Raw genomic sequence first — 16,393 nt, forward strand, 5'->3', positions numbered from 1 at the left:
CATATAAAAACAGTTTTTCAATCCTTGCAGCTCTTGAGCATAACCGCTTGGGACCATAGCGGGTTGTAACCCTGCTCAAGTACCTTTCTTGCAAGCTCGGTGGTGTGTCTTCCCCTCCTAACATTGTCTTGGTGCTCATCAAGACGGCTGGAAAGCATTCTGGTGGTGGCCCCGATATATCTTGTGTTTACTCCCGTTGCCTGATTTTCCAAAGGTACAGCATAGACCCCCGATTTCTCAAGAGTGGAAAATTTGTCTTTATCATTACAAATAAGTTTGCATAGGTTTGGAAGTGGGGTTAAATCAAACTATATGTTTCACTATTATTTCTGTAGACATGAATTATCTCATGTTAAATATATATGTAATGTTAGTTATAATAGAACTAATGGAGTTTATAATTATATATTCTATTTTGTTATTTACTATTACAGTATTGCATGATTGTTTGGCAATTACAATCAATTAATCTGCTGAATTATCTGTTGGGTGATTGTAGTTGTTTAAAATGACAAATAAGAAATAGGTCAACAGACTTGATGGCATCTAAAACTTTGATCCAAACTCTGGCCTTGGGAAGACATCCAACCGTTTAGAGCATCCAATCTGGGCCAAAAAGAATATCCTTCCTCATTTAGGCTTTTACGTAAAATACAGGGTATTAGTTATGTAAATTAAGAGTTTATTTGATAAGTCAATTATAAAATTTATCTGATTTTTGTTGATTTTATTAATATATTAGGTGAGTAGCTACATTTGTAACTGGTCTACATTACATGTTATATCTCAGTCCCGAATAAGAACAGAAATCCAAATTCTAGTGAGATGTTACATTTCAGTTGTTTAAAACAGCTTATGCCAGTCTTATTTATAATTTAGTTTTCAATACACATATTAAAAAAATTCATAATTTAAGAATTCATAACTTTATGGTTATTTATATGTACAGTATTGTCTTAATTAAATGTATATTGTTTAATTTTCTATACCAATAATCAAAATTAAATGTTTCACCTATAATTTTATGATTGTAGATATAATATCAAATAAAACATCTTCCAAAGCCAATACAACAAGCAGCTTTTATCAATAAATTAATTTCAGAAATGACAATTTTAAGTTGTGCAAGATTCTACACATATGGGGATTTTGATGTCTAGTATAAATTTATGCAATGTAAAGCTTGAAGTTGTAGTTGTACAAGATTAATATCTTAGCCATTACTGAATTCTGAATATTGAGTTTGTATCTGAAGCATTTAATGCACAGGGCCAAAGTCAAAAGTCTAAAACTATCTGCTGATTATATTGTATAAAAATTGGGATTTTGATCAAAATAAAATTTATTTCAAGGGAGGAAAAAATTACAAGGTGTTATAGTATACTGAGTTATAAATTTAAAAAATTTTAAATATAATGCAAAATATTACAATCTCAAGATAGTTTATAATGAGAATCTGAATACAATATATGTATAACTATATACAGTACAGTGTACAGTATATTTATAATATAAGGTTTTTAAAATAATGATGTTCAAGAAAACAAAATAATGGAATTTATTTTATCAATATAATACATATTTACATAAAGCAGTTTTATATATTGACTGCTATGTAATTTTATTTCTCACAAAATTATAGCATATTCTTCAGGCTCATTCCAAAGAAAGATTTCTTTGTCAAATGTATCTGAAATAAATTTTAATAATTAAATTTAAAAAATAAATGATATCGTATAAAATTATATGAATATATTAATTTTTCAATATCTATATTTTTGAGAAGTTCATAAATATATTGATCAGATAAATGTTTTTATACAGTGTTTACAAGTACTATATAAATATACTGTTCACTAGTGTTCTAAAATATTGTAAGCCTACTGAAAAATGCATATTTCTTGCTAAATATAGCATTAATGAGAACAGTAATTTAACTAATAGTTATTAAATATTGAACCAACATTACATTATCTCATTGCAAAGTTGCATTATACATATTTGGCTATATCATCTATTGATATAAATGAAAGACACACTAAATTGGTCATTTTGATGTCATCTAATGCTGTGTGCAGTTTGAGCATGTAACTGTTGTGTTGACAACTAACTGTACGTTATGTCCAACATATGCAAAATGAAACCTAGAATGAAGAAATGTACTGAAAGTTTTACACAAGGAAGGTCTGAATATGACTCAAATTGTTCTGAGAGGGAATTGATCCTGTTCCAGTATTAAAGTATTTGAAACTGTAGATATTTCATGCCATATTGGACAACCACACTTATCCTCATGAAGGAATGATAAAATTCTCATATTGTGCATGTCTGTCATATAAGAATAAATTACAGTAAATCAAACTTTGCAGCTCTTATCTTTCTATATTTATCACCACTTATCATTAATACATTATCCATTTTATTAACATACTGTTGATTTATGTAAGTTCAGCAGGCATGCAAAACACCAATGTATATACCAGGGCTGCAGAGTCTGTAAAAAAACACTCGACTTCAACTCCTGGTAATTTTAGTAAGCCGACTCCGACTTCTGACTCCAGCATAAATTAAATACCAATACCATTAAATACAATTTTTATGGGGAGCAGAGGCACTCGTAGCGGGTTACCCTACTCTGAACTCTAAAAGGAGCCCTGGACATTTACCCAAATACTTTTATAGTTAGTATTTAACTTAGATTAATATTTATTTGTATAAAAAAGTAATTTTTAACAAATATTTAATAAGAGGAAAAAGGGGGAGCAATAAAATTCTACATCTACATATCTTTATTCTAGAGCTTTTGCTCTTCAATTTCATCTTTCCAGAAAAGTTAGTCTNAGTTAGTATTTTTAATATTTAACTTACATTAGTATTTATTTGTAAAAAAAAATTGTTAACAAATATTTAATAAGAGGAAAAAGGGGGAGCAATAAAATTCTACATCTACATATCTTTATTCTAGAGCTTTTGCTCTTCAATTTCATCTTTCCAGTAAAGTTAGTCTAACTAAAAAGTGTGCGATCTAGCTATTTCAGCCCCTTGTTCAGAAAATAAAAATATATACTCTGATCAATTAGTCTGGCTCATTCAGAAAAACGAATTCATTCCTTTATTATTCCTGCTCTAAATAAGAGCAGGGATAGTAAAGGAATGAATAAAAAATATTCAAATTCAATTGGGTCAAAATAATTTAACTACTAAACACAAATACAAAGAAAACTAATGATACATACTTAATAAATTAAATTGTTGCATTTTGTATTTAAAATAAATGAATTATAACAAAATACAAAAAGATTTTTAAAAATTATTAAATATAAAATAAATTTTCTTTTATTTAAATAAAAAAAACTAAATTAAATTTAAAATGTCGAACTCGAAAAAAATGTGTCGACTCCAACTCCTCTGGCCAGAAATCCCTTCCAACTCTGAATCCACAGCTCTGGTATATACAGTGAACTCCTATATAGAAGATAACACAACAAAAAAATTGTGACTAGTACTCCTACAAAATTCTAATTTTGTCATCTAGAGGAATACGCTTTCTTCTTCAACTTCTAGGCCTAGGTTTAAACTTGCATAAAATTGTCTGATAATATCATGTCTTGATAATGTGATTTCCCATAACATGGAACCTATCCTCTGCATTGTGCAGGACTCTGCTTTATAAGACATTTTATAAATAAGAGGATAAAAATAATGTAAAATGTTCCAGTAAGAATGTCTAAGAATGAATCATTCTGAATTACTTGCAAAATTTTAAGAAAGGTTCTTCCTTTTTAAATAAGAAAATAGTTAATTATAAAATGTTTTATTTACAATGAAAGCATATAAAATATATGAAAAGTTGAAATGCTACAAAATGTGTCAAAAATAATGTTTGCTCTGATAAATGCTTCTAAATAAAACAACTTACTGAATTACTGGAAAGTATAATGCACCTCAATAACCTTTATAGACCAGTAAGAACAAACAGAGATCACAGATTCCAAAATGATTAATATACATCGGGTTCATGAAACACTCATTAAGCAAAAGAGTGCAGGAGCACAGGTATGATATTACTAACAAAAGAAATACCACTGCCCTTTCCACCTATGCATCAGACCCTGAAATACAAGCCAACCTCCAAAAAGCTAAGTTAGTCAGATGGTCACACCAAATTGAACACCTTAGGAACCTTGAGACGTTGGAAATTTACAAAGCCAGCCTAACCGGCAACTCCATTAATTCAACGGATACCATTAAGGTCTCCTAAGCATGGAGTTATTGTTATGAAAAAAATGGCCAATACTAGCATTTAGCATCTTTGCTATACCTTTGTTTATATCTTAGAAATATCTCTACACTATAAACAATAATTAATATCACTATGGTAGCATGCACAGTTACAAATTATCTATACGCATTTAAATTGTTCTGTAGTTTTAAATAACTTTTAAACTTGTTCCACACATTCCATGTTCGAATCTTACTGGTTAAACAACCTGATGAAGATCGTGGTTTACAGTCGAAAATGTTAGTTCTTATTAAATGTTTGCTGTTACTGGTCTATAAAGATTATTGAGCTGCTTTATAAATGCTTCTAGCAACTGTTTTGTTGTTTGACATACAAAACACTATTATAATTTTTGAAATGGTATTCTCTTTATTGTCTCTGCACTGTGGGCACCCAAGAGTTTCTTTTTTATCAAGTTAGTTGTGGCAAATCACAATTGACTTGATAAACTAAGTTAGATTAGGTTAACCAGGCCCATATTGGGGTAACTGAGGTATGAAGGCCACATATTTGGGACAGACCAATGCTGAAAAATTCTGGTTTTTTACCTGTCTGGATTTGATCTCAGATCCACCAGAGCAGTAGGTTGACACCTTAATTGTTTGGCCATCCAGCTGTCAGTATTTTGTATTAAAGGCTTTTGTGGTCTAGTGACCAACTTTTGTTTGTCTCTTACTATTTATGTTTGTGCCTCCTTTTACTTTTTTCCCCAGGCAATAACATGTATAAAGATGTGCTGGAAGATAATGACTGCATTTAGCAGAGTGAACAGTTCCGGAGCTGTTGAATATTTTTCTTTAATTTAGATAGAGTTAGATAACCTAATAGATAGGATTTTAACAATTTGAAGGGCTTGTCACATGAGGCTGACTGGAAAAATAGACTAGATTTTTTACAAAAAGTTAGTATTTAATAATCACCATCAAATTTAGAAAAGGATGCATTTCAGGTGCAAAGACCCCTCATAAGCTTACAACACATAGTACCACCTTAGATACATACAATTATACCAGTAAGTTAACCAATACAAAGGAATTTTTGATATATACAGTACACTGTATTCACAATAGTTAATAAAACACCTTATATGAAAAAACTAAAAAATATCAAGCATAAACATTTTTTTATATGGATGTGATACATCTATTTGAGACCAGTAAATGTCTTTTTTTTTCCCCATATTTTCCAAATTCTGATAGACCAATCTGTGGCCGTCGGCCATAAAATTGTATAAAAATATGTATTATTTTTTAGTTTAGTTAGTTAATTTAGTTAAAAAATTTAGTTAGTTTTAACTTTTCTTTGTTCCTTTGTTTCTTACTTTTCCTAGATCCTTTCCTTCCAACCTTTTTCCCTTGGATAGGATTACCAATTCCAAGAAATGAGAGGAGAACAAAGGGTGAAGTAGGATCCTAAGGCCGGAGGACAAAAGGAGAAAGAGAGTCTGGGTCGAGAGCTTGAGGAGGACGGACGAGGTAAAGTAGGGCTCCGTATCGTGTGTAGGACACCGGAGACTATGAGACTTCGATAAAAAGACGTTTGGGCTTGAATTCCGAAGAAGAAGAAGAAGAGCAAAGATGAGGTAGTGCTCCAGATCAACTATAAAGCGATTGGAGGCTACGTGAAGCCAGAGAACTTGCAGGAAGAAATTCCTAAACGGAAACATTGAAGAGAGCCACAGAAAGAACCATACGAGAAGTCCACAAGAAGGACGAGAAGTAACGTCCCAAGTAAAGCTCCAGCGTAGCATCCCACCCAAGATTACAAACACAAGAAAATCCCGGGTATTTCCATCTTCATCTTAAACTATTCTTATCTGTCTATTCATTTTTTTCCTTCTTTAGTTGTAAGTAGTATAAGCAGTGGTGATATTCAGCGGGTTCGCACAGGTTCGGCCGAACCCGTTGTTAACATTTTCAAAGTTTTCCGAACCTTGTTAAACACATGTAACATTTCTCAATGGTTTTGATTCTTTTAAAAATATTAAAATATACGTATTATTCTCTGTAACACTACTAAAATAGAGCCTTCCGATGCACCATTTGAGCGAAAAAAAATTGTTAAGGAAAAATTTTCTGTTAGCGAACCCTTTGTTAAATATTTCGAATGTCATCACTGAGTATAAGGATTAGTTATAAGTTTCGGAGCGTGCGTAATTGTCGCTCAACTAGCTCGCTATTTTATTGATAAGATTGTAACACCCGTGTGTACACAAAAAACATTTTTGTAGCATTGGAATCCCAAAATAAAAAGGGGAAAACGAACCTGTTCAAAGCGAAAATAAATAACTTTGTGTCAAAAAAATATCTAATGAGTATTTATTTTGTACTTTTCCGCTCGTGGGACTTTGTACTTGTCGCAACGAACACCACAATTCCACTATTAATAATGAAATATTGTTAAATATATTCCGGTCGGCTTAATGTGATAAGCCCTCCAAATTGTTAAAATCCTATCTATTAGGTTATCTAACTCTATCTAAATTAAAGTTGTGGGCTAAAAGTATTGAGTATTTTTCTGCTGAACATCCTCTAGAGTAGTGCTGTTACAGAACACATTTTGTGTTTTGATGTCACATTTAGTAGCGTCTTTCATTTACACTGCCTATCACTAGCTGCAACTGACCAATGATGGCTGCTTCCTGTTCCAATGTGTAAGTCACTTGTTTTTCAGCAGACATAACTGCATAACAGCTACTGATTGATGAAACACCATTGCTCAGTTATATCAGGTCAGTCCATAAGTTCGTGCGCATTTTTATTTACAAAAAAAGCAACAAGAAATTTTAATCAAATCTTATTTCAATCTATAATGTATTCACCATTATTTTGTACAATTTCTTGCCATCTTGATGGTTGCTTTTTAATCCCATCTTTGTAAAATGATTTCGGTTTTGAATCAAAATATTCAGAAATAGCCTTTTTTACATTGTTCTCATCCTCAAAAGTTTTTCCTTTTAAAAAATTCTGCAAACTCCGAAAAAGATGATAATCACTGGGAGCAATATCTGGCAAATATGGTGTATGAGGTAAAATTTCCCAGTTGAAGCTTTTGAGTTGAGCAGTTGACGTTGTTGTCAGTTAACTATTGACAGTTAATGTGGTATCCATTTTCCTAGCTTTGATACTTTTCTGATTTGTTGTAGATGTCTATGAACAGTTCCATGGGATGAATTTAAACGTTCCGTAATTTCATCAACTGTTAAAGATGGTTCTGCTTCAACTAGTGCAGAGAGAGCATCATCATCAAAGTCAATGGGTCTTCCAGTACGAGCCTTATCCTCCACACTAAAATCATTATTTCTAAATCTTTCAAACCACTTCTGCACAGTCCTTACACTAATTACAGTTTGATAATGAACAGTATTTAATTTTTTGGCTGCATTTGTAGCATTCTCATCACTTAAAAATAAAAAGTATAAAACATGTCTCTTATATTCGTCTGTTACTTCCATTTTAACGAAAATAAACAACTGAAATGTTCCCAATTCTGAACAGTATTATATGAATGAGATCCAATTTAACACTTCAGTGTAAAAAGTATCACATTAGACTGGCATTTTTAACAGTAAAAGATTTTTCTCAAGGTCATAAAATACGCACGAACTTATGGACTGACCTGATAATTGTCAACTCTGCCGAATGCAATTCTCCGAGAACTGTTCTGGTTCATCCAGATTCATCTTTTCCCCAAGGCCTATTTGTTTGAAGCTGTGCCACACACCCAGATTCATCTTTTCCCCAAGGACTATTTGTTTGAAGCTGTGCCACACACCCCAAGGCCATTGATCTCAATGACCGTCAATGAGGGACAGAAAGAAAAAATCTTACAAAATGATTGGACTTTTGTTTGGACTTTCTCTCTCCCTAAATTTTGTGACAGCAGCAATTTAGAAAATTGTAAGAAAATTATTTATAATTAATTAAACAGATAAAAAGATGGCCAGCCTGTCTCTGTGAGCATTGTTAGGACAGTTTGAGATCCGTCGACTGTCCTGACAATCACACACAGTCAGCAAGCCTCACATGTCTGTTTGAACCTCACAGATCTTGGTGGATTTGAAAGCAGCAGCAAATGTCTTTTATTTCTTCAGTTCACTTGAAGTAACCATATGACGGGCATCTGGGTAAGATAGATTGTTCATGGTTTTTATTCATTAAATTTCTTTCTCTCGTTTCCATGCTGGACATTTTCATGAATAGGAAGGATGGACCTCTTTGCAATTCACACAGCATGGGAATTGCAAAGAGTTGCAAAGAAAATTGCAGTCATGAGATTACTGTACACTCAGTAATCTCATGACCTTCTGTTCCACACTGTACACATATACTTTCTCCACAGCAGGATGCTTGTGAATGTCCAAACCACTGGCATTTGAAGCAGCAAAATGAATTTTGAACTTATGGGCAAACTGGACAGTGCAGATATCCTGCCGCAACATACGATGACAATGTTCGCTTGTTAAATGTCAAAATAAGGTGTTTTGTAGGTATCAACTTGCCATCTTGACAAATGGAAATGTGTCTAACAGCAGTGATACCTTGATCAGATGGTCCAACCAGAATATCTGATTCATCTTCAGACATCAGATCAATCTCAGATATCATGATCAGTTTAAGCTTCCATGTGATGTTACAGTAACTCTCATGTTTTCCAAAGTCTTCATTGTCAGATCAATCAGCTTCACTGATTGTTGAGAGAATGCTGTTTTTATCAGCAGGTCTCCTGATCTCAATTTTTGTATCACTTTGGGCTGTCCAATAGTTGATTTGAATAACTTTTACACTAGAAAAGGAGAACAGTTGGACAAACATTTTTCTCCAGTAGCAGGTAGGCTGGCTGGCTGAAGGTGCTGACATTCTTTGGTGGCAACACATGGACATTTTGTTTAGTTGAATCTATATTGAAATAAAGTTACTCAACTCCCAGTGACCCCACCCATCATGGGGCCCATCGAGGGATGCCATCACGTGGGAAATTCCCATAGACCATCACACCAGGGTTTATCAGGAGATCCTCACAATGCAGTCAAGAATGGCACATCTTGTCTGACCAGACAAAACTGTCAAGCGGGGACATCAACTATCCGCCTGCTCTACATCGATCAGTTGACTCCAAGCCAAAGTCATAAACGACTCAATGACCAACTGATTGACTCAAATTGAGCCTCCTATTTATATAAAGGACCGAACCAGTGTGTTGGAAACAGTATGTCGTCCCTCAACTGCCAGAATCCCTCTTTTCGTTACATGGGTCACCATGCATGGCAAACACGTGGATGAGCATTCATATCCCAAAGATGGTAAAAAAGAAACACTAAACCATCTCTGGAGGGTCCCCTCATCAAGGACTGAAACCCACATCATGGGGCAGTAACAATTATATCTGAACAACTGTATAAAGTATGCCTCTAATTGCATTGCAGTTATGTCAGCTATCACAAGCTGACATAACTGCAATGCAATTAGAGCTGTGCTGTAGAATGGGTTTAAAGATGAAGAAAATATTCTATAATTATTATTACTGAATTTACTAGGCCTAAAAAAAGTTAGGTTGGGACAGAAACAAAGTAATTTTGGAATCTTCTTGATCTAGTCTGTTTTACTCAAAGCATGAAATTCTACAGGATGTTCCTGGAAGAAACTGTGACAAACAGCTAAGTAAGGAAACCAATGGCATAATCCATTTCATATGTAACAGATTGTTGCATCGTATTGCCTATTTAGTGCTTTCCACCTAGACATATTCCTAGTGACATAAATCCAAGTTGTCAAGTTGCACCTACTTTAGCCAGTTTGTGCTATTGAAATGTTAAAATGATACATCTTTTATGATTTAGCTAGTTGCCATTTGTGGGCTATACAAACCTGCATGTGGGAATATATTGGGATAATAAAATTTGTGTGTTTACCATCACTTATTTAAAAATTTGAACATGACCACACTACATCTTATGGGAAAGTGGCTGTGTGTTCTCTCCTTGTGCTTGCACATTTTTATTTCTGGTGTTTTTTAAAGATTGTAATAAAAATAAATATTCTGTCTTCAATTTATTTTTCAGTAAATGTCTCTTTTTATTTTATACATTATTACACCTATTTAAACTGGAAAAGTATGTTTATTTCAGCTTATTTGTACAATATTCTCACAATTGGGCCAAATGACCTATTTTCCGCTATGGCCAAATTAAGCAGAATCTGCTGTACAGAGTGTTTATAATTAAAGTTCCACTTTGAAATGGCCATAAAATGAAAACTATTGGACAGAATGTTATCAAACTTAATAATAGTGTACAAGACATCACGAGATTTTATTTCCCGCAAAAAAAAGTTCAAAAACTCACCACCAATGGGAAATGGCACTGTTTGCAATATTGTTAAATGAAATAAGACATGAAGACATTGTTGAAAATGTTTTTAATTGTTTCTAAAATGTGTTACAAAGCATGTTTAATGTGGCGTCCACTGTTTTCTGAAAGCAAGTTAAATTCCTCCTGATATGCTAAGAGCTACTGTTGAGAACACAGTAATGCGATGTAACTTGCTTATAAAAAATGGTGGACACCACATTGAACATACTCTGTAACACATTTTAAAACCAATTAAAAACATTTTCAATGCAATACAATCATCATATATTTGCAATTATTCATTATAAGGATATTTAATAATTTTCAACAGACTAACAAAACTCAAAAAACTGCAAAATGTTTTTATATAATTCATTAGCATAAGACCTAATTTGATCAAAAACTGCTAAACAGGGAAAGACATATTTCTGTTATCTTGTTTGATCAGAATATATTAAAAAGTCTTTAAAAAATTTTTCTGCCCAATTAGTACTAATTGTGCCTTTCTCATGCTTATGATAGATTCAACCAAGCTCACAATGAAGTAGGGCTTAAGTGGTATAGATAGAACCAAGGTCAAAAAACACCTATAAAACTTCTGAAGATTTGTCCCAGACATAAAGTTAGGTTCCTCAGAGCAATGGGTTGACACTACCTTAATCACTTGGCCATTATACATTAAAGGCTAGAATAAGTACCAAGCAAAGAATGAAAAAATATTAAATAACATACTATTACCTGGATGAGTGTATAATTTTTTTATATTTTAATATTGTCATTGTAATAGGCATTTTCTTATTTAATAAAATAAAACTGTGTTGACACTGATATGAAAAATCTAAAAACGGACTTCATAAAGAAAAATAAAGCTGTATAATATAGTTATACTATAGTTATAATATAGTATAACATGTTATCAGAAGAATCCAAAATCTTAAAAGATAGGTTGTGCATTTTGAAGCACAAAGGTTTAATGTTTAATGTCAATATGACAAAAAAACATTTGAACAGTTGATTTTAAGCATTGCAAGCTTATTTTAAGATGTTAATTGTTGTTAATTTGCTCAAAAATATTTTAAATTATATAGATTAAATAAACAATGAATGAAAATTTTAGTGTGTACTATACTGTACATGTAAACAATATATCAAATTTAGACTGTTTACAAAGAATTATTTTAAATTATTAGTTATAAAACTGTGAAGAGCATCATAAAGTGATACAAAACACTGTGATTGAATCACTGAAAATGATCAGAAGCAGAGACTATAGCATATTATAATGAAATAAAATTTCAAAATGAAGTTAAACTAGTTAAGTTAATATTTAACAAATAAAAAAAGAGCAATTAATAAAAGGCTAAAGAATTTTGTATCAGTTTTAAATGTTTGTATTTTTTTCTTTAGTAGTAATAATAAAGCAATTTATTTCTTAATTTTTTATTATACATTATATTATAACTAAAATACTCACCTTGATTATGATTATATAATTTTCTTGATAATTTGCTTATATACAATGCAAATATTTCTACTGTAAAAATTATTTCCAAATACAATGTTGATCAATGCTATCTTGCATGTCAAACTTTGCATTATGCTATTCATCCTTTCTTTTTATTCAGTTTTTTGCTTTCAAAACGTTTCTTCACACTGATGAACCAATTAAAAGTTTCATACATTCATTAATCACTTAAAATTCATAGTTTGTGATTCTATGTATTCTTCAATGTCATCTTTATCTATGGCAACATAATTTAAAGTTCAAATAAACACATTTAGTTCAAAGATTGATTGTAAGATTATAGTCTCCTTTTTCCTGCTGCTCACCCTTTTCACATTGGGCATAAGGATATGTATGTATATATGTATGTATGTAAACAAATACATTTCTAGTATAATAAATAAATAAATATGAACACACTCATTTAACAGTAAATATACTCTTATATAGGCTTACCAGACGTCATGTTTTGATCAGGATTGTCCTGGTTTGATGATGTGGTCCCGGCATCCCAGCCAGTTTGTCATTTTGTCCCAGTTATTTGGTACAATTTTAAAAGTGCCAAATATACAAGAAGTATAAATAGTGCAGCCATGGGTAAAATAGCAATTTGGCAACTAAATAATCCCCTCTGTTACACTCACTGTTGTCAATTTAAATATTTTGTATCTAGATATAAGTACTTTTAATGTTGTCAAGATGTTTTCCCCAAAATTTATAGCATATGGCCTAATGAATTTATATGTTTTTATTTGTTTTTTCATCTAGATATTTTTTCACAGAATTTATAATAGCATGTGGCCTATGAGATCCAGATATTTTTATTTCATTTTTTTAAATATTTTGTTTCAATTAGAGTTGGCAACATTGAAACTTACACTGGCCACGTTTGTCCTATCTTGTTCAAATTCAAATTGCTAGTTGGCATTTGCTACTGTACATCATATTAATTTAATCTCCAAAATGCCAAAAAGAAACCATGTGTTTACTGAATATTGAAAAAAGGATTATCTGTTTTTGAAAGAAGTCTGTGATCATATTAACGAAGTGAAATATGAACTGTATTTTTCAGAATTTTCAGTAACTCATGGGTGTTTGGACATTAGAAATCACTTGAAATGTGCAAAACATAAAGCAAGCCTAATAGCAATAGGAACTTCCTCAAATATATTATCATACTTTAAAAGTACTGATTTAAGTGACAAAGAATTTTTAAAGAAAGTTCACACTAGTGATAAATATTAATAACGTCTTAATAATAAGGTATGTTCAGTTGAGTTATTAAAAATTGCTTTTAACTCATTTTTTGTTAACTTTTTATACAGCCTTAATCATAAGATTTATCCTAGTAGGCTTTATTTTCTGTTGTGAGTATTTTCTCAAAATTGTCCTGGTTTGAAAAAAAAATATTATGGTAAGCCTACTCTTATATATAATTTGCATCCATATTTATTTATTTAGTGAGTGCTACCAAACTGTATAAATTTTCAAAGAAAATCTGATTACACATCATTACAAATAATAGTATACTTTATCTTATTCAGAATAATTGTTGAAATGATTGAAATACTTTTGGAAATTTACTCAGCAAATTTCAATATAAAACAAAATTGCTTATTATTTTTTGTTTAATTCCAAGAAATGCTGAAGTAACTTGAAATAAGCAATGCAAATTAAATTATATAAATAATGATTTGGTAAAAATATTGAATCTTAATTTCAAACAATTATTTCTTTTAGTTTCACATTATTAAACTATCTGATACTTAATGACTTTCTGAAATGATCTATTCTGTTTGTAAATCAACTTCACATTCTTCTCTCATACTTTTGAATTTCTGAACTGAATTTCCAACTGTCTGTATTTTCTTTAAATTATTTTCAGAATCCAAATCATTACAGTTATCAACTGAATGTGTGATATGTTCATTCTCATTTGAGTAAACATTTGGCAAACTTTCTTCTCCTACATGATTATTTGGTTCTTCTGTATCAGCAGTACAGGAAGATGAAATAATCTGTCCACTGTTTTTATCACCAGATTGTTCACTATTTAAAGGCACTGATTTTTCACAAACATCTGACGACACTGTTTTGTTTATTATTTGGTTACATGTTACTTTTTGTCCTCCTTGATTTGCATATGTTGATAATGAAGATTTTATTCCTGTAAAAAATATTTAAACAATCAAAAACAAGGATTAAATGGAAATATCTTACAACTAATCTCAATATTGAGTTACCATTATTTTAGATAAATAGGTATTTTTTTAAGCTGATAGCTAAATACCTATTCTGAAATACCTACAGGTAACTTATATGAAGACTCTATGGATAAACTATTCCATGCCAGAAATTTTTGCCGGTTGTTGCCTAAGCAATTTTTACTATATATATATATATATCTGCTATATCTTGTAATACCCGTAGAAAAAAATACAGTAAATTTTCTTGTTATAATCACTTTGGCAGTTGTGTTAATGTTGTTTCAGATAAATAGGTATTTTTTTAAGCTATCAGCTTAAAAAAATACCTATTTATCTGAAAGTTGTTATTGTTATTATTATTATTAATTCATTTTGTAAAATTTATTGTTAATTTCTAAATAAGCACTCAAAGAAAAATGAAATAATAATGAGAAAATTTTATTTCTATCATATATAATATTTAATTTATGATTAGTGTTGCCACCAGACCGGTTTTTAAATTTGTGGTCTGGATTAATTATTAATTTGTCCAGTTTTTGTATAAATCATGAAATTATAATGAAACAAAATAAATTTATAAAAATATTTGTGAGTATTTTATTTTAACGGTTAAAGACTAACTTTACACCCCCACCCAAACTTATCCCTAGGCTAAGAATGACAAAAAAATGTACTTTTAAAATTCTAACTTGCAAATATTGGGTTTGTTCCATCACCAGTCCCTAACTGGTTTAAAACTGGCATGCACATTGTTCAGTTCTTGGCTGTAAAATGACATTGCATGTATAGTACCTCATATTATATTATATATTGTATCAGATACAATGTATCTCTTGTAACTTAATATTTTTAGATATGCCACATGTGATTATTGTATTACTTTAATAATGTATCATGTATATATTTACCTTCTAATAAAAAAAAATATATTTATTTTCTACTCACAATAAAAAAAATCTAAGTTTTTATTTCTAAATATAATATCCATATCCTAATTTTAAAATGTCTAGGTCAGCGATTTTGAAAAGGTGGCAACACTGTTTATGATTGACAATTAAAAACTAATTTATTATATCATATAGTTTTTTATTTTATTAAAACTATTACCTCGACTATCATCTCCTTCTGAAAGTAATTTCGACTCACTGGGCAATTCTGAACCCTTTTTTTTCGTGATTATCATTGAATTTATAACACCTGCCTTTTTCCATTCACTCTCATGTTCATTATGTTTTTCTTTAAGATGCCTTATCATGGATTGTCGTAATTTGACAGTCTGGCCACAATATTTGCAAATGTAACATTGATTACTATGAAACATTCTGTGATGGTTTCTAAGTTGTTCCTCCTGTAAATAAAAAAATTTTTTAATTATACTCTTTCATAAGCCTGACAATTTTTATGTTATGAATTCTGATAATCAGGCTTCCACTTTCTGCTAGTCAAATTGCTTTTGTAAATAAAATTATTTGTTTTGACTAACAAAATCAAGTATGCATTCGTCACATTGCAAAAGGATCTCTGAAGGTCCTTTATCAGACTAGAACCAATGTTTGTTGGCAGTAATTCAAATTAAAAATTATGGTAAATGTGGGGTTGAATGACCACTCATTTTCCATAAGTCACACATTGGCTTCTCATCAGTAAGTTGTGAATTATGTCATTTCACAATATTCAGGCTGTTCAAATCAATAATTGCTTGAGCAGACAAAAAGCTTAATGCTCATTATGTCTACCAATATAAGAAAATGGCAACAACGAACTTAACATTGTATCATAAAGGCTAATATATTTAATAGCTTCTGTTCTGAAGACTTCGTAATATGTGAGAATGCATCAAAATGATGTCATCTTGTCACACACACGAACTTAAATCCAGCTTAATGCTTAAAAATTTATATTAAAATTAATTTATAATAATTTATATCATAAAAAATTATTTCAATCAACTTATATATTATATTAGATTTTAATATTAAAGTTTCATAAGTAGAAGGTTTAACAGAATTTATAGATAAATAGTGTGAAAATAATAGAAGACTGAAACCCAC

General features: G+C 30.9%; 1 protein-coding gene across 1 annotated transcript; it reads right to left on the bottom strand.

Annotated features, from left to right (window-relative positions):
- Positions 1 to 1,625: 1,625 nt before the first annotated feature.
- Positions 1,626 to 15,711, bottom strand: LOC111628813. Its single transcript, XM_023372653.1, has 3 exons — positions 15,450 to 15,711; positions 12,106 to 14,302; positions 1,626 to 1,690 (listed from the first exon to the last, which is right to left on the bottom strand). The coding sequence occupies exons 1-2, from the start codon at positions 15,661 to 15,663 to the stop codon at positions 13,923 to 13,925; spliced, it is 594 nt and encodes a 197-aa protein (XP_023228421.1). The 5' UTR covers positions 15,664 to 15,711; the 3' UTR covers positions 1,626 to 1,690; positions 12,106 to 13,922.
- Positions 15,712 to 16,393: the final 682 nt, after the last annotated feature.

The sequence above is a fragment of the Centruroides sculpturatus genome, unplaced genomic scaffold, assembly GCF_000671375.1.
Source record: "Centruroides sculpturatus isolate CEXI.00-Female unplaced genomic scaffold, Cexi_2.0 scaffold590, whole genome shotgun sequence".
NCBI classification, from domain to species: Eukaryota; Metazoa; Arthropoda; class Arachnida; order Scorpiones; family Buthidae; genus Centruroides; species Centruroides sculpturatus.

Excerpts from the sequence above, each read along its gene's own strand:
- LOC111628813 (XM_023372653.1), bottom strand. The coding sequence starts at position 15,663 with ATGTTTCATAGTAATCAATGTTACATTTGCAAATATTGTGGCCAGACT. Across the intron at positions 14,303-15,449 it reads AGAAGGAGATGATAGTCGAG|GAATAAAATCTTCATTATCA; the intron begins GTAATAGTTTTA and ends TATTTTTTACAG.